Source organism: Fistularia commersonii, chromosome 19, assembly GCF_037954325.1.
Source record: "Fistularia commersonii isolate RoL2024-O1a breed Wild chromosome 19, RoL_Fcom_v1.0, whole genome shotgun sequence".
Taxonomy (NCBI): domain Eukaryota; kingdom Metazoa; phylum Chordata; class Actinopteri; order Syngnathiformes; family Fistulariidae; genus Fistularia; species Fistularia commersonii.
The window spans coordinates 8,649,089-8,668,897 of record NC_141302.1 but is presented as its reverse complement, the minus strand read 5'-3'; the positions used below and the strand labels follow the sequence as shown (position 1 = coordinate 8,668,897).

The window sequence follows — 19,809 nt, the reverse complement described above, 5'->3', positions numbered from 1 at the left end:
TATTGCACAACTGTTCTGCTGTTTATAAAAAGAAAAATATGTTCCCATTTCTAATAGATTTGATTTTCTGTTATAGGAAAACATATTAGAGAGGATCCACCTGCATATTGTGCCTGAGGAGTCTGATGCCTGCACATCAAAATCTTGCATCACACATCAGAAGTTTGCCATGTCACTTTATGAGCAGGTCAGTTGAAGCCAAAGACTTTTCATTCACCAGTAAATGTTCTTTTAGAGAACATATTTGTGTGAAAAATGGTTCATTACATTGTATTTCCTTTTTTGGTTGGTTAGTTGATTTCATGTTTAATTTATTCACTCAAACTGAACACACAAGCCAGTCAATATCAGGATTAAGAGACATACATACACAGTCAGACAAGTACATGAATTGCTCTTATACAGTGAAAAGCCAATCCATCATGTTTGAATACTGGGTTTGCCCTTATTATAATAAGTAGGGTGATTCTGTAGCAGTATCAACTAAATCACAGATGGTGTATACATGAATTGTAGCACAATGCACACCTACCTGCCTTGTGGGAACAATGTCCTCCATAGACTCTCTTGGTACCAAAACTGTTTTCATAACAGAATTTGGTCAATTGGCACACTTGCTTCAACTATCCAATGAATACAAGGCATTAGTAAGAATAATTTCAAGTAAAGAGTTTTACCCAATATTGTAAGCATCTTTCCTGGTCTCTTGACTCTCTTTCCCACTGCAGTCTGTGTGCCGTAGCTGTGGGGCATCCTCTGACCCACTGCCGTTTACAGAGCTGGTACATTATGTCTCCACCACCGCACTTTGGTAAGGCATTGGCGTTATAAAACTTACTTTCCCACTTGTATTGTCATCTGTCCCTCTCTACTCTGTTTTTGGTCCCCATGACCATCTCAAGATGTTTCCTTAAGCCTAAAGTCTGCTTTGCATCAGACAGTTTGTTTGGGGACCCACCCTTCCCCACTCTCTTAAAATCTTCATATTGTCCGTGTAGCCTCCTCCACCTTGTTTGTTTGAGTGCCTCAGCTCAACCACCTTTTTTTCAGTCAACAAATGCTTCAACGCAAAGACGAGTCATTTGGAGAGCTGTTGCAAGCTGCATGTACAATTGGAGACCTACGGAACTGTCCTGTAAGTAGCTGATTGAAAAACTTAATTTTTGTTGTCTTTCTGCACATTAAAGTGAGATGTCGCTTTATCTTCTCTGCTCAAGAGCAACTGTGGCCAGAGAATTAGGATCAGACGGGTCCTCATGAACTCACCAGAGATAGTCACTATTGGCTTCGTCTGGGATTCTGACCAGTCAGACCTCACAGAGGATGTTATCCGTTCACTTGGTCCTCATCTCAGTCTGTCAGCGGTGAGTGTATTATAATCAACACGTTGTTAACTTATTCTAGTTTCTGGATCTTTTTGCAGCATTATATACATCAGTCATGTGGAATAAATGTTTTAGGTTATTGTTTCCCAACATCAGATGTTTATACATGTCACAATATCAAAATACCTAATTTTCTAAGCTGACTTAATTTGTAATTATATTCTTATAATTTTTCATAAACACAAGTCATTGACCATTTTTAGTTCTGCTTACAGTATATGGTTGAAATGAAACATATGCAGGGATTTATGCCTCTGTAAGTCGTTATTGCATAAGTAGTCATCACCCAATGCCAAGTTGGCCTGAGATAGTGATCAAAAAGCCTCTGCTGGCCTTGGACAGCATGTCAAAAACCCCTTCTATCATGTTTGCGTGAGTTAGTGTCTGTACATGCTTGGCTGAGAGATATTGCATGTGGTAGACATTACTTGAAAAAAAAGCATTTTTGTGACGGCTTGTTTTGTTTTTGTTTATCATTATCATTTTGTACATAAATCTTGTATATAAATTTAAACAATTTATTTATTGTATATTCATATACTACTTTGAATAGGTTTTACGGTCACTGGTTCATGTAAAGTACGCTTTTAAAATGTTACATCATTTGAGAAATCTACCACAATAGTCATGAAAGTGGTAGCTAAACTCAATAAGTAAAATCAATCACGGTTCATATCAGAGGAAACTTGTATGACCCTCACATTACATAACATTTCTGTAGACGTATTCTAGCAATTTGTTTGAGAACAAAATGTTGCCTGATTTCAAATTAAAACATTTGAAAAAGTAGTAGTAAGGTCCCACAGTCTGTCATGAGTAATACAGTAAAAGACTTTAACGTGGTAAGCAGGATCTTTTGGGTTGTCAAATGGACCTCCCAACCCCACTGTTTGCTTTGTCATGTTTTGTATTTGAGAGTGATAGGTGGAATGAAAACTGGTTGTCCAGGGAAAAGGAACAAAAACAATGCTTCTGTTTTAATATACACACCAACAGACAAAATTGATTTCAAAATACCATCATGCATTACCATGCAGGACAACCCTTAGAATGCTGGGGATCACTGTAGCTAGTCTGCATTAGTTAAGCAATGGCACTTCCGATTTAGACCAGTCCTGATTCTCACTGATCATCAAATCAGTTCCAGTTCATTTTCTCCTTTCCTGAATTTATGAACAGATTGAATAACTCAATGTACTTTTAGATTCACTCATTCTCACTTGCTGCACTAGTGACACATGTGTATTGTATATATGTTGTATGTGTTTATATAACATATTTATTGTATTTGTGGATTCACAGCTCTTCTACAGAGTTACAGATGAACATGCCAAAAAGGGAGAGCTGCTGCTTGTGGGGATGATCTGCTACTCTAGTCGTCACTACTGTGCCTTCGCTTTCCACACCAAGTCCTCAAAATGGGTCTTCTTTGATGATGCCACAGTCAAAGAGGTGAGAAATTAGTTATTTTAAATACAATAATTATGACCAATACAAAAACAGTCACGTAAGTTGTACTTCAAAAAATACAAAAATTAATGAAAATTACTTCTCATTAGCTTAAAAAGCAATTTAATTTATTGTCAGAGATAATGCATTTACTGATAAAGCAAAGCCTTTTTATGCTAAAGATAGAGATAGATTTTTTTAAGCAGTAGCGAAGATAAGTGATTCAGTGTCTTATCTCCATTACAATGTCTTCTTTCCATTCAATATGGACCACATTGATCGCTCTTCATGAGCGTCTCAAAGCCCAACTCCTCCATTTCTACTGAACAGTCATCAAACAGTGTCCTTTTGCAGTCGGAATTAAAGCTTAACCAGTGAAGATGTTTATCCTCACCCATTCACCAGATGAAGTTTAAGGGCTGTTAAGAATTCTGAGTTGCAAAGTGGATATTTGTAAAAAGACTGGGTGAAAAAGGTTTCTTTTGTGGTTTTGCATCTGTGTGTGCGTGTGTGTGTGTGTGCGTGTGTGTGTGTGTGCGTGTGTGTGTGTGTGCGTGTGTGCGTGCGCGTGTGTGCGTGATCGCTTTCTGACGAAACCTTATTCACTGTTTTCCTTTTTTGTAAATGGTATCTTATACATGCATTATGGCGTGCCATTTTTCTTACATGTATACAATTTTCATTGGGACTGTGGTGCATTGGCTATCTGGCTCTCTTTCAGTCCATCAGTAGCCTATGATGTAGCCCTGGTTTCCCCACAATCACACCCACATATTGTCACCACCAGAACAAACTGAGATGGAGGAGCTTTAGTTCTCAGTGCCTGCCAACTGCATACCTGAACTGCATCGAAACTTGCCAACATTTCCATGACTACCAGCTGCAAAATGGCTACTTTATAGTGCCCTTATTAGGTGCTTTTCCATGCCTCCTTGGAAGATTAGAAAAAAAAAAACAAACAAACTGAGAAAGAAAAAAAGAAATATTTGGAAATGTTTAAGTTTAGCTTTTGGCTTGGTTAGATGGTAGCATGTAGTTTTTTTCAAGTGATTGCACATTGTTGGTAGGTCCAGTGCTTGAGACAAAATAGCATGACGGCGGAAATGGGTTATAAATTGAGCATAACTTGTGATGCAGCTGAATCCCATGTGGTCAAATAAGCATCAACAAAATACGCAGGCTTAATTTTCAGGCTGGGCCATATGCCTACACATCAAGATAATCCTTATTCCAGGAAGTTTTGTTGAGTGAAGATAATGAATGATCTTTGATTTTGTTTATCCCTTTCCTTTATTTATTTTGCAAAGGTGTCAAATGAGATTCATTTATTTTAGGTTTTACTTGAAGGCTAGTTTTTGGTGCTTGCAGTCCACTTTCAAGTGGATATGAAATGGTTTAGTATTTAGCTGTGCAGACAGGTCATGAGCTCCTACATACAAAGTATGAGCTGACTTAATTGGCATAGATTAGATTAAGTCTGATGGAGGCAATAAAGGATGAAATCAACAAAAACATTGTAGATCCACAGGTGTTAAAGTGAGGGGTTTTTGTTTTGACAATTCTCATTCATATTACAAAAACAACTGTCATATGAGCGCTTCTTTACAAATTCACAATGAAAAGAAGCACTTTTTTTATAGGTAGTATCATTCACTTTTCTCTTGGCGTGTTTTTTTTGTATTGCCTGCTTCTTTTTGTGACAGACATTTTTTATCTTTGTTTTTTTATTTATATTATAATAACATTACATTCTGTGTAAAACTCTGTGGTTTCCCTGTGTACATTTTTACCGTTATGTGGTGCAATTATCTGGATCTCTTTCATTTGCAAGGTATTTTTGTTTCTTTTACCTCCTCCTTTTTACCCAGCTCTTCTCTCACCCCTACACCCGTCATTAGCTTAATTAAACTAACACACAAGAACCACACTAGCATCTGTTAGCCTCCAGCTTGCCTTTGTGATGCTCTCTGGAGAGATATGTACCTTCAAAGCATTATGATTTTTGTAATATGGCCTCTTTGTCATAAATTAGTTTAAACCCATTCAAAGAAAGGCTCTGCTTTAATGTTGCCAATGAAATATGTGAAGGCCTCACAGCTGTTTGTTGAACTTTTCATTGTGATGCCTGGGCATTTTCTTCTTGCATTGTAGTATCGTTAACACTAAATGCACATTGTGTTTTTCATTTGCTGTAGATTGGCTCCAGGTGGAAAGATGTAGTCAGCAAATGTATCAAAGGTCATTTCCAGCCTCTTCTCCTCTTTTACTCGAACCCTGATGGTAGCGCTATCATAGCAGAAGATGTCCCATATCAAAACAACGGCCAGTCCCAACAGAAAACCCCATTAAGTGGAGAAGTACAAGGTTTGTTGCTTATTATTTAAGGGTATTGCAACCTCAACTGAGAAAATGTTTAACTCTATTCAGATATTCAAATTGTATGCTTTTATGTTTTGAACACTTTGCATCTGAATTCTTAGCAAAGACAACTTTGAATTCAGATGGGCAGTGATGTTCACCTTGGTAAAATTCATTTATTTTTCAATGCAGGGGATTTATTTAAATATTTGCCAATATTTAATCTCCTTAACAGTAGATTAGTCGTCATTTAAAAGAAAAAAAATTACAATAAAAACAACATTAGTTCAACAAAAACCTGATGATGAACTTGCATGTCTGTAAAGAATCATAAATTATTCATATCTTTGCGAGCCCAAACAATTGACTATTATTGCTTTTTGGATGATTCATCTCTGGATTTGTTTGGTTGGGAAGGTTTTTATCCTCTTTAAAGATCGTCCTCTAACACTCCACGCTGGCCATGCCCCAGGCCAAGCTATCAAAACTGATGGGGCAACAGAACAAAGTGGATGATCCTACAGTGTCAAGACGAGAATCGTACATTTTGTAACTGAAATTCTGTTTCTTACTCTCAATTGTGTCTAAATTCCTGATAAGATTCTCTTGCTTTTTCAACATTTTATTTTCATCAAACGTGTTTTGGAAAGAAATGCTCTGAACTATAATTTAATCATTTTTGTTTCCTATTGTCTCCCTTTTAGGCTTTGAATCTCCAGTCTCAGCCCCTAAGAAGCTCGATCTCAGGGAAAACCTGAATGCTCTTTTGAGCCAAGGCCCTTACAAAGAGAAAGCCTCTTCAACCTTTAGCAGGAGCAGTGCTCAGACTAGCGGTGGACGGGGACCAGGTAAGGAATGAAGTGACCTATAGATGTATACAATCTTTTTGTCTTTTCAATGTTTTGTCCTTTTTTGATTATAGAAAGAGAGTACAAAGGAGATTTGCAATCAGAAATAGAGAGGAGCACACAAAGTATGTAAACTGTGTATGGAAGTGGAAATTCCTTTAGCTGCTTTAAGGGGACATGTTTTCACTGCAAATTCCATTCAAATCATGATGCACCTGTTAGGTCTATGATATATGTCTATAATATAGACTGTCAAAAATTTGGAGCATTTCAGATACTTGGGGTCAACAGTCCAGAGCAAAGGAGAGTGTGGAAAAGAGATGAAGAGATGGGTTCAAGCACATTGGAATGGGAGGAGAAAAGTGTCAGGGGTACTATGTGATATAGGACTATCAGCAAGAATGAAAGGAAAGGTATACAAGACAGTGGTGAGACCCGCGATGCTGTATGGCCTTGATACTGTTACAATGACCAAAAGACAGGAGGCAGAGCCAGAGGTCCCAGAGATGAAGATGTTGAGGTTCTCTTTGGCAGTGACCAGGATGGATAGGATCAGGAATGAGTCTATCAGAGGAACAGCACATGTTTGATGTTTTGTTGAGAAGGTCAGAGAAGCCTAACTGAGATGGTTCGGTCATGTGCAATGGAGGAATAGTGAATATATTGGTAGACGGATGCTGGAATTGGAGCTGCCAGGCAGGAGGTCTCGAGGAAGACCAAAGAGAAGATTTATGGAAGTAGTGAGAGAGGATATGAAGGCAGTTGGTGTGAGACAGGGGGATACAGAGAACAGGGTTGGATGGAGAAAGTTGATTCGCTGTGTTGACCCCTGAAGGGAAAAGCCGAAAGAAGAAGTCTAGTTATAGACTAGGGGTCAGGAACCTTTTTGACTGGGAAAGCCATAAAAGCCAAATATTTCTAAATATATTAAATTGAGAACCATTTATATGTCTTCCTTTCAATGCGACGTCTGGTGCCGCATAGATTTGTTCGAAATGCCGCTTTATATTTGACTGTTTCATCCATGCGATTTTATCATTGCATATGAGACATACTGCAGATCCAAATGCAAATTCCTCTGTCTACCCAGCCTGGGATGCACAGTAATCATTGTCTTTTTTTTCTTTTCGCCATCTTTTCCGTTAGAAGGGTTGACGTGGATAAACAAGTTGTCAATCTGATAAAATGGATTTCTTCCCCTTTACAATGACCTGGACATGTGCGGAAGTCATTGGTCCCCGACCTGACCAATGGGTGACCCGTGAAATTTATCTTCAAAACTTAACTTTCTGTTTACATTAAAATGAGTAAATGAGAAGAAATAAATAAGTATTTTAAAATCAGTTCCAAACTGATTTTTTTTTTTTTTTTTTTTTTTTTTTTTTTAATTTGTCTGGGAGCCATATGGGGAGCCTATCTTGAGATAGGCTATCATGGATTGAACAAGAGATATAAACAGGTTAAGTGGCTGTTTTTGTCAATAGCCTCAAAGTGTTGATTTCTAAAAAAAAAAAAAATATTTAAACCTATTCACATTTTGTTTTGAGAAAAGTGTAGTGTCTGATAATATGGTTTCTGTAAACACCTGGTAAGTTTTTCTTTTTTTTTTTTTTTCAATCATCGTGTTTGCTTCACAATTCCTGTTAAAATCTCTGATAGTTAAGAGGGCCACAGTATGATCCTGTTTTCTCCTGCCATAATTAATCGTTGCATTTCAAATTGAATGACTTCTAGCAGAAAAAAGTTCCTACATTCCCATTCTTCCACTCTGTTGCTTTTGCCCTCATTCAGCATAAAACCTATGCAGTACATTATATCTGTGGCAATTCTCAGTCATCCAGGTCAAGGTGTTTGCTGGAAAATAGTATCTTGCTTCTTGTCCAGTTTGCACAACTTATCAGTGAATGCAGTATATGCTATTTTGACTTTAAAATCGCACATACATTAATTGTTGCCTGCATCCTCTCATATTAAACAAATGTGTTTAAAACCTGATAATACCTAACACTTAGCTTTTTTTTTCTTCAAGTAAAAATTCTCTCCAGTGATCCCAAGCATCAGTTCGGGGAGAATTTGAGAGAAGTTCCCCTAAGAGCTGGAGAGGTGCGAGGGATGCATCCATCCAGAAGAGAGTCTGATAGAAGTGGTCAGCGGAGGTTAGAGTCACGCTACAGAGGTTGGTCACAGACCTACAGTAGATTGGGGTATAAGTTTTATAAAATTCATTCTGTATTCATACTGTAACACATAAACAGTGTTTTTTTGATACAAAAGGCTAGCCTTTCATATTGTGAACCCCTTATGTAACCCCTGGTTAGGGAGCAATGTGTCAGAAAGGGGATTAACTGCTGACGTCTGTTGGAGCCTTCCTTTATCCCACTCACTCTTAGTCACAGCACCCAATGTGAACTTCAACAATTTCAACAAAACCCAATAATTCAAGAGGATCAAGCCAAATTGATACTTTGAAATAAATTTTCATATTTATGCCAATTCTTTTTCATGTGTCCTCTTTGGACATGCCACAATCAGTGACCTGTTTTTAATACTCCCGCAGTACATCACTGCATTCAATTAAGTATCTCTGAAAGGATTAGGTGAATAGAGTTGTAACACAGTCACTATGTTTGCACCAAGCTCGCATCCCGTTAGTAATGACTCCAGTAATCTAGTGTTCCCTCTGTGATAAGTTGCAATACTTGAGGTAACACTTAAGTTCTAGTTTCAGTATAATTTGCAGCACTGTTCAGTTCAGTCTTATTCATTTTGAAAAAAAAGGTATGTAAGCATTAACCCACAATTATCTATGTAACCCCAATCCAGAAATAATGTGACTGTGAAATTGTAAAGAAAAATGAATGCAATGATTTGCATATCTCATTAGCCTGTATTTCATTCTCATTACGACAAAAACAACATATCAGATATTGATGACAATTTACAAGATCTGCAAGTCTTTAATTCTGTTTTCATTTACATTTTCTGAATTGTCACAACTTTTTTAGTGTGTACATGTGTGTGTGATGGTCTCAGATCAGATGAATGTTGATGCATGGGATCTAACCTTTATGTACACTCCAGCACCGGCAAAGAAAATTGACTCCTGGGGGTCATAATTTACACCTTTTTGTGTCATCTACAATTATAAATGACAGTAACATGCTGTTTTTCTGACCTTCTCTTCCTTTTGTAACCTTTAATGTTGCCAACACTGGCATCACTTTGTTACAGGAAAGTGATCTATTTAATTATTTATTTATTTATTCATGAGTTACATTACAAAATTCCAAGTTTTAGCTATCAGATGTAGAAAGAAAATTATTATAAAAAGGAAAAAAAAAAACCAACAAAACTTAGCAACCGTTTTGAAATATACGCCACCATTTTTTTGTTTTCCCTGAGGATCCTATTCTCTCTATTAAAGGTGATTCATATACATAACATGATTTCATGCATAATTGTCGAAAAAAAGGCTGGTTCAATTATCTGTATTATGAAAAATTGTTCTTTTCTCATGACATTATTCATTCATGATACACCCTGTGACTTACTTTCTCTGAGATCAATTTGCCTTTGAAGCCCTTCTTATTGGCATTTCTTCTGTTTATGCTCAGATCCTGGTCAGGAAAGGATCTATTCCCGCTCCAGTTCTCCTCCAGAAAATGGCTTCAAAAAACACTTTGAGACTCGACTGTACAGCAGTCAGGGAAAAGGTCCCACTCGGAGTGACCGACCAGCCCAACTCTCCAGTCGCTCTTATGAGCCAATCCGCTCTCATTCAAGGGTTCGAGTCTTACCAAGCACACCCAACATCAGTAGTGATCATCACAGCAAGAGACGAGACCAGCTCAATGGCTATGATACAGACAGCAGCCAAGACTCTCGGGAGCGCCCTGGAGTTGGTGGAAACGGACGTGGCAGGTCCAGTCGTCCATGGAAACCAATGCGGGAGGCACTAAATGTGGACAGTGTTTTAAGTGGCAATAATGGTGGAGTTGGCATTGCTGGGAGTCAAGACCGTTGGCAGCATAGTCCCAGGAGGCGACCAAACAGTCAGTCACCCCCTCGTGACAGAGATTTTACATGGGGAGGTCAGGAAGAGCGCAAACCCAAGAGCCTGATGACCATTTATGAGGATGAGCAGAGGCATGAAAACAGCGGAAGCCGCAGCTCACTGGACTCTGAGAGCAGAGTGGGCTTTTGCGACAAGGATAGGTCAAAAGGCATAGCTACTCTCAAAGTCCACAGTGACAACTGGAAGATCCAGCGAACTGAATCTGGATATGAAAGCAGTGACAGACTTAGTAACAGTTCAGCAAATCTTGATTCACCAGTCGTGGAAAACTTTTCTTCCAAAGACATGCGGCCAATACCTGAGCTGGATCTGACCAGGTATAGCTTTTATTTGCCAGATCACAAAATACAATGTAGAAAATATTTTGCCTCTGTTCGCTTCTCTGAAACTCTTGAAGCAGCAACCTGCTTTGTCATCCTATTTGATATTATGCATCCCAAAAGGGCTGCCATTTTTAAATAATTAAACATTAAAAACAAACTAATCTAAGAATAGCAAGACCCATTTCACATAAATCCACACAAGGCAGTTACACAGACTTGATAATGCTGCACTGTCATTTGTTAGCTTTGTAGTCTGACTTGTTTTGATAAAATGATTGCAGCTAGTTTGACAACTTGCGTAGTCAGAGGGGAGAGGGAACAGATAGCTGACTTACATTGCTAATGCATTATTCAGGCACATCTCTTGACAGGTTACTGTTTAAGTCATTCTCAATTACAATAATATTTATTTGTAAATATACTGTGAAGATGTTCTGGTATGGGTTCAGTCCTTACATATATGAAAATGTAAACACTTGATTTTAATTTAGGTAGCTGTGTTGTTTTTTTCAAAACAATGCCAAAAAAGGACAAATCAGGTTTATCTGCGTTTGTGTGCTGCCATCACATTCAAGTAAATCAGAATGCAGAGATTTTAATTCAATTACACAAATGGATTTAGACTGACGGCAATTTGCCCCCCTTTTCCTGCACCCTTATGGGTCAATTATGGTACTTCTCAACTTCTTGATTTAAAAAGAAAGAAAATTAAAAATATAGAAGAATCTTCCTGTCAAAATCTTCTAGTAGTGGACATTAGACTTGCATTTCTCCACATGAACATGTTTCAGTCCTCATCCAAGAGGCTTTTTTTTGGTTCTGAACTGAAGTCCAATTGCCACTACAATTAGATTTCGACAAGAACTCACCATAACTTTGGATGACTGAGCACCTTTAAAGACGAGAATCTTCCTTTTATGTATAGGACAAGAACGTTTTCTGGATTATCCTTTGGTATTCTGGAATGTATCCATTACTTTTTTTTGTGTGTTTTAGGGATCACTTCTCCCAGAAAAGAAATGATGATTTAAAGACAGACATAATGCTGTCTAGCACTGGTAAGTTACCCACTTTTTGCACTTCTTCCTTTCAACATATCTTAACGTAGGCTGAAATATTTGACCATTTGAGGAAACCAGCATTTTTTATATCATTTTTGATATTTCATACTAATTGATTTTAAGGAATTAATTTCCTTAAAAAATATCTATTGTTATTCATGTAAAATACAATATCATACATTGCCTTCCTATTTGTGAAAATAGGTCACAAATTAACTGATTTTTCACAGAGCTTTTCCATGACAGGAATTTCCCGTGTTTAGGCTTCCATGTTTTGGGTCATTGAAGGCGAAATCCTAAAATCCCAAAATGGCATGTTGTGTTCACACATGCATGCGTGCGTGTGTGTGTCATTTCTTGCGTAATGAATAAAAAGGCCACAGAGAATATTTATTTTATTTCTTCCAGAATGGAATCTTAAAGTTACCTATTCAAACTCAACTTGAATTGAAAGCAAAGATCTGATATCAAGTGTGAGTTACATTTATAAGTGGCAATGCTGATTCTTTTTATGTTACAGAAAATTCTGGAGGTGGGAGGTTGTTGATCGGATACCCCCCAGTCTTCATAAGCACATGCTTGCAGTTTTAAAAAATGCTCATAGAAAGGAGAAATATTTTCTGATGTATCAAATATTCAGATATACAGACTGAATCCAGAGTAAGAAGGCCTGATGAGTAAGCTTGTAAGGGGCACCCAGCTGTGCTCAGCTCGCCAGAAAATGCCATGATTGGGCATATAAGATGACAATACATAGCACAAGTATTTTGTTGTCCCAAAGGGCTTCAAGGAAAAGACATGAAAACAGTCTAACACATTCTTATTTATCGTGAGATTTATTAAGGGTTAAGAATAGTTTTTGTGGCAAAGTTGAGAAAACAGGAAAAGACATTCATAGTTCTTAACCAGACTTGTCAGCGGTTTACATTTACACTTCCAGAATGACTCATGAGAGACATATCTTAGGAAGTCAAGTTCTTTGCTGCACTCCTCCAGTGATTTTCTATGAACATTCCTGCAAGTTACCAAGTCTTTACTAGATGAAGCTGTGACTGTGACTTATAACGCAAATGTTTTTTACTGATGTTTTTTAAAATTAATGTTTTCTTTGTGTTCCTCCTGTTTTGCCTTTTTAAGGAGAGTTGATATTTTATAGATTTAGAAGGGGTTCACTTGGATCGTTGGTGAATGTAAAGACTTAAAGCAGATGTTTGCATACTTTGATAGTATCTAAAGTATTTAAAAAGCACTTGTCAAATGAACGCTTTCTTGTAAATCTAATGAATAATTCGATTAATAATTTAGATGATTACATTAGATGATTACATTTGTAAATTCTATGTGTTGACAAAAAAGGCTGTAGCTGATATGGTGATAGATGCATAATCCTGAAACATAAAATTAGCATAGAATATTTATGCCCTGCTTTTATAATTTGTATTTACTTGCTGCAATCAATTTCTCCAAAGTAAATTTGGTCTGAGTTCAGCCATGGTATTCTATTGTCAGGTATTCAGTCAAGTTTAATCCTTTCTCAAAGCATATTCATTGAGGAGGAGAAAGGTTGTTTGATGCACAGTTGACATCATGATCTCTTCATATCTACATTCTACATTCCAATTTAGATTTGGCTAAACGTGATTTGGTACTTTCATGCAAATATAGATGTGTCAACCTTTACCAAACCAAATACGTACTTTTTTGTGTATTTTTTACGAAAGTCACTTATTAGTGATACCAGGTACTCTGTTTGGCATATAGATATGTATTCATATCGGCAACGAATCCCATGTTCTTGACTTTTTATTTGTCTTGAATTCTAAAATTAAATATAATGATTTATATTTAGCCATTAAGGAGCTTAAGAAGATCAAAGTATTTCACAGACCCTGATGAAGAAGCATATTTTTATAATGAATCGCATGCTTGCTAATTCTGACCAACTGATGTCACTACCTTGCCAAATAAGGTTGATTCTACTGTGAAGGCAGTTCAGTCTCCCTCTCTAACCATCACCCCTGATTATCTTATCCAGTCATATTGATCCTTCCACCAATTTACAAACGTTCCAATGGACATTTACATGAAGTGACCCCTCATTTGTTAAACAAAAATACATTTTATTGTAGTGTATATACCAGTAACTAAAAAGCCAATTTAACAACGACAATGGGCACAAAACAGCTTATCTTGATATTTTTAGCTTATCAAGAGATGCAGGTGAATTTCTCCTCCTGTTAAACAATAACCTCTTGTCACAGGCTAAGCATTAGTGTCAAATGTTGCAGTTATTGGTCACATAAACAATGACCTTTTTGTACATGTGTCAAATAAATTTCAATTAGTTATATCAGACTGGACAATAAATGGTTGTAGAGCATCCTGACTGTCATAGCTAGAAAGGTCAACACTGCAAGGAAAATTGGCAGGAAATCCGGACTCTTTAACTTTCTATCAAGACAGTAAATCAAGCCTTTTCTCAGTAAACAAAGATTGGCTGCAGTATGTCCTGCACACTTCATCAAGATTCTGTGTAATACACTTGAGAAGCGATCATTGAAGTGTGTGTTCTTGATTATGTATACATTTTTGATCTGTCCTTAACCAACTTGTCTGAAATATATATTCAACAACAGTGTCAAAAACACTGCTCAACAAATTGTGTGTAAAGTCTCCATTTCTGGAACAATGCCTCTGATGGAAGTTTCAGAAAAAAAGCAAAGGGTCATGGTGTGTTGTATCCTTTATCCGATTAAATGGATTTGTTATCCACTTGTATCTATCCAGGAGGAAGAGAGTTGAGAACAGTAATGCTTCTCAGCTTAACTTACTGATGCCACCCGAGGTATCTGTTCTAATAGCCTTGGTGTTAATGCCATGGGATGAACGCACATTTATATTGTGACTTTTTCAGATGTATTGTATTTACAAGCATGTGCCATTAAATAATGAGTTATACTACAGGTTGTTTTTTAAGAAGGTTATATATTATTGTGGGATTCAGACAACTAATAAATTACATTTCAAATAAATAGAAATAAATTTTCAATTGTTAATTCTGCTTCTGAAAAACTTGCTTTAGATTTATGTATGAAGCTGAACATATTGACTAACTTTAGCATGAGAGACAGTAATACGTGCAATATTAAAAATATTCACATCATAAATGCAGTGGAATGGTGATGTCTTGTCACAGTAAAGACCTGTAAAGTAATTCTTCAAGAACAGTTTCTCAATGCTTTACTGTGTGGTTTCTCTTTCCTCAGCAAGGTTCCAATAGGTTCCATGAAAGTAATCAAAATTTATTTCAGGTCACTGTTCTCTCTGCTCTTGACTTTCTGTAAAATATTTTTTAACCTGTCTTACACATTTGTCAGCTGGATCAATTTATTTTTAAATGGGATCAGAGCTATATCTCCTGTAATATATGTGAGGGAAAGGTATTTTTAATTACTCAAAGTAAAATATAGTGCATTGCGCGGATTATAGTAAACCAATCACTATTTGAACCTATTTTATTTCAAAGTACAAAGAAAAAAGAAAAATCAGAAGAAACAGACATGCATGATCATCCTTTTATGATAAACTTTTCTTTATGCTTTTGCATCAACAAGGGTCTGTTAAATAGTTCTGCTGAGCAATGTCAGTTTAAGTGGCATGCCAACAATAAGCAAAATCTAATGTATGTTGTCCGAGCATGTGGAACATTTCTCTGGTCAAGGAAGCGAACACACCTTAGTCCCTTTGATAAGCTGTTGATGAGACCAGAAACTTGTAATTAACTGTTTGGGGTCATAGCAAATCCCTACATCTGAAATTCAGAAATCAAGTGAAAATTTATCAGTTGATATTGGAATAATACTTTGAGTATCAACATCATATAATCAGATGCATCCACATTTTGTTATTCGGCTGCTTCCCCCCTCCGGCCAGTGCCTTGACAGCTGTTTGCTAACCATAAAGATGAAGGTATTTTCCAAAAAAGAAGGGCCTGTAAATGGCACCCCCTTTTGATTTTGAGAATATTTTTAGAGTTGCTTGCCAACATTGCAGATCAGCAGCATCAAATTGTTGAATTGCCACATGGACTTAAGGGCTTAAAAATGCAATAGTGTTGTGGAGAGGATCTGGAGTCTGGAGTTTGACCCTGGCGTAATTGCATGCCAGCACAAAGGATTTAGCCACTAATGCTTTGAGAGAGTACAGAAAAAAAAAAGAGTATGCTGACGCATCACAGATGGTCCTTAGCCACTCACTCTCTTCCTTGCCCTGTTAGTCAGCTGTTGTCTGTCTCAGGCCTTGTATATCACACCCATCCTGCTAACTTGGCTTAGTTCCATTCCATCTCTGCCACTTCCAACCAGGGACCTGTTTTTTTGTAGATCTGAAAAGTAATCATTATGTGCAGTGTAGCAGCACAATTCATTAACATTACATCATAACCTGACTGACCTTGGTGGTTAGATAGACTCAACTCTCATTTGATATCATGCTGGTACCCACTGTACCATCCACTGGAGTTCATGCTGGGTTCTTATTGTGTCTTTAGAACTATTAGCTTAAAGTTAACTTGGCCTGAACAGATTCTCTTTGAAGGCCCACACTCTTTGGCTGGATCAGACAGCCCGAGTGTTCTAAAGAGGCCTGAGGGCACTCTGCCAGACCACTGGCTTTGATATTTCCTCTCCCAACAGCAGGAAGAGGGCCTCTCTATGGCCCCTGTTAGGTAACATGTCTTTGCTGGAGAGACAAAACACACACACACACACACACACACACACACACATATATATATATATAAATATATATACATGTGCACACACACACACACACACACACACACACACATACAAATACAAATAAGAGCAGCATTCAGATACAAACTCACGACAGATGTTCTGTGGCATCAGTTTTGACCATCTGGTTGCAATGACCATGAGCATGTTATGTGCAATGTGCTGATGATCTTTCATTGCTGTCTAGGTGAACAAGGCAGAAAATTACCAGATCTGCAAGGCTCAAATTTCTTGTCTGGTCTGCCATTACAAAGGTAAAATATGAATACAGAGCATTTTGTTTGGTCTATGTTTTTATTTCATTGACAGAAGGATATTAAATACTGATATTTGTGCTTTTGCATTGTAATAGAAGAAGGGCCTTCCGTTACACTCCTGGAATCTTGGAAAATAATGGTTTGGACAGTGAAAGAGAGGAAAATGTGGATGGCAGCCCAGTCAGCTCTGTGCCTCCTTATTTAACAAAGACCAGCAGCTCTGAATGGAATAGCTCTGATGACCTCACCGGGCCCCTCTCTGAGCAAGAAGATTCTATGGCCAACAGAGAGCCCTTTCTGTACAGCTATCTTCCATCTTTCTCCCCCAAGACCTTTGCCAGTAATCATGTTGACCAATCTGAACCATTGGAATTGCCAACATTGAGCCCCCACAACGAGCCAAAAAATGGCACATCTTCCCTCTCACACACTGCCTTTCGTCGCTGGATTGAGACACCTGCCGAATATGGACTTTCTTCTGATGCCAGCTCAAAATCGGGGTCATCAGACCAGGATAGGAACGATCTGTCAGCAAGTGAGAGTGATGAGAGGTTGCCTAGTCCAAAACCCAGCTACATTGACAGTACAGCATCCCATATGCTGACAGATCCGGTTCTCCCCACCACTTACTTTTCGGTGGATAACTGTATGACAGACACTTACCGGGCCAAATACCATAAGAAACCTGCCTTGTACATGAAAGCAGAGGACCATGCATCATCTGGGGACAGTGATGTGGATGGAAGGGGGATTTCTATACCAGATGTTCCGCCCCCAGAGCCATCCCAAAGCAAATCAGAATCAGGTGCCCAATGCTCACACTCTTTTACATTTCTAATATAATATTTGAATGTCTTGCCTCTGTTTTTTTTTTTTTATTTATCTTTAATGCTTTCATTTGTTTAGTCTTTGGCTTTTGTTTTACAGGCTATTCGACTACAAAGTCTGCGGCAAGGTGGAATCCTGTTACTCCAAAAGGACTTGATGAGCATGGTTTCTTATGATGTGGAGCCCACCTTGGATGTGACTGGATGCAGTGTTTTGCACCTTAATAGTTTTATTGCGAAAAAGAGAGATTTGCAGAGACTTCAATTTGATACGACATAATGTTTAACCTGATGCTGGATGCCAAAGAGATTGGTCCTGAAATATTGTAAAATATGTATATAAGAATGGCAGAGGTTCGAAGTAACTAGGAATTAATTTTACGTCGAAATACTGCATACAGGAAAGGTACAGGGGGGCAACAAGCTTAAAACATGTCTGTTTGGACTCAAGTCAGTAATGAATGTGTCACACAAGCCACTTTAATATATGAAGAATCATTTTCTGCAGGTTCAACATGTCTGTTGTTTTCCCCCTTCAGTGTTAGTACTTTTTGATCCAGTTGTATCTGTAAAAAGTAATGTACGACCCTTATTTTTTTTCAAGAGCACACAAGGCTTAGAAACAGAACTTTTTTTTTTGATTTTTTTTCAGACGAAAGGCTACTTATTAAACAATTTTAACATGACTTGAAAACGAATCCCAGGGATCTCTGTAAATATAAGTGTAAGCAGCCCCCCAAAGGAGACATTTAGTAACATGACATTAAACCTTGAGGTGTATGGACATTCACAAAAGACCTGAACATCTGCCTTCTATCTTTCCTGTTAAGCCTCACAGTGAATCGTTAAGAAAACTAATTTAACAGCATGTTGCTTAGTCTTTGCACTGTATTTCTTTTTTATTAATGTCTGTTTTCAGTCCTAATGGATTTAAAGTTTCTTAATTTTCAAGTGTATGAAGTTCTATTTTTAGTTTTTGACCTCCTTTAACAGCAAGTCTAAACCAAACGTCATCCAAAAATGGACAGTGCTTGCTTTTTTTTTCGGCGGGGGGTACGAATAATAGTGTAAATAAATAGATGCAGTGTAATGTGGTATATTTTCCCTTTGATTCAGAATGTTTGATATGTGCAACAGATGGTGCCTTTTGTATTTTTCTATAGCAAGTTTGAATCAGAGCCATGATTTGTACAATTCTTAAAACTTTTGAAATGTATTTTTTATTGATTATAAATTGTAAAATAAAACATTTTACTTAATATCAAAACAATTTACTGGTCTGATTATTCTGTACATTAACTCATTTTTTAATCGCTTTAAGATAAACTTAAATTAATTAACTGACGTCCCACTAGCATAGTCAATTCAGAATTTAGAACTTTGCTGCCCTCTGCTGTTGCATTTTTAAAGCGCCAGAAAGCCCATAGCTGGACCCCAGCCATACGTATATTGCCTGCAGAGCTGCGTTACTAATGGATAGTACCTGCTCAGAAATAATCAATAATAAACACCCTTTTAAACTTCCTGCAACATACGCAAATGACCTGCATGAAATGCATTTTAAACCTTTGGTTATCAACCACAGAACATTCTGTGCCACCAGATGGGTAAAATTCACAGGCAATTACTTGATGCAACCCACAAAGAGAAAGGTCATTCCTGATAAAATGAAACATATGGCTCTGTCATCAAGACCATCGGCAAAGCTGCTGTTGGAAAAGACTGAAAACATTTTGTGTCACAGAGCAGCACAGGATCACATCAGGCTCTCTTTTTTTATATTCTTTGTTAAAATAGCTTTTCAAACTCTTAATAAATGTAATTCCTTGGTTGTTGTTCAGTGGTGAAAATGCAGGTATTTAACCTCCCTCAATAGCATTCATGGCCTGACATAAATGGGTTAATATTTGGAGATTGTGAGACCTACAGATTTCCTGCAAAGATTACCTGCTTAGTGTGGATTGATTAAATTTTTTGGGTCCAAAATAACAAATATGAGCACATCTTCATTCATTTCCCCTTTTTTGGAAGGCTCCCTTGTAATATTTGGCCATGAACTTGATAAATCTAAGGAGAGAAATAAGACTAAACACTTGGGAAGTCAAGGATTTTGAAACCAATTTAGAATATTTTTTTCAAAAAGGGGTTATACACATTATTTGACTGAAGGTCATTGATATTCAAATTGCATGAATGAAGGTGCAATAATAACAAAATGAAACTCCTCTCATCAAAACATTCAAAAAAAGTTGCCATTATGTGTGGACAGTACTGACATCATTTGAAGCTTAAGGAAAATTATAATCCTGACACCAAATTATGATTCATCCATTTCTCACTAGAGGAAAAGGGTAAATGTGCACTATACCATATATATATATATATATATATATATATATATATATATCCGGAACATCGACTACCCTCAGC

At 37.3% G+C, this 19,809-nt stretch overlaps 1 protein-coding gene across 4 annotated transcripts in view; it reads left to right on the top strand.

Moving 5' to 3' along the window:
* usp53a (ubiquitin specific peptidase 53a) overlaps positions 1 to 18,640 on the top strand; it is a 30,867-nt gene extending 12,227 nt beyond the window's left edge. For all 4 annotated transcript variants that reach the window (XM_086165606.1, XM_086165608.1, XM_086165607.1 and 1 more), the window contains exons 5-17: positions 77 to 187; positions 729 to 811; positions 1,051 to 1,135; positions 1,218 to 1,364; positions 2,688 to 2,837; positions 5,030 to 5,198; positions 5,897 to 6,040; positions 8,070 to 8,216; positions 9,655 to 10,432; positions 11,435 to 11,496; positions 16,483 to 16,549; positions 16,648 to 17,357; positions 17,480 to 18,640. In XM_086165606.1, the coding sequence (XP_086021732.1) occupies positions 77 to 187; positions 729 to 811; positions 1,051 to 1,135; positions 1,218 to 1,364; positions 2,688 to 2,837; positions 5,030 to 5,198; positions 5,897 to 6,040; positions 8,070 to 8,216; positions 9,655 to 10,432; positions 11,435 to 11,496; positions 16,483 to 16,549; positions 16,648 to 17,357; positions 17,480 to 17,556 (2,730 nt within the window). In that variant the 3' untranslated portion in view covers positions 17,557 to 18,640. The remainder of the gene's footprint in view (positions 1 to 76; positions 188 to 728; positions 812 to 1,050; positions 1,136 to 1,217; positions 1,365 to 2,687; positions 2,838 to 5,029; positions 5,199 to 5,896; positions 6,041 to 8,069; positions 8,217 to 9,654; positions 10,433 to 11,434; positions 11,497 to 16,482; positions 16,550 to 16,647; positions 17,358 to 17,479) is intronic.
* The last annotated feature ends 1,169 nt before the right edge of the window (positions 18,641 to 19,809 follow it).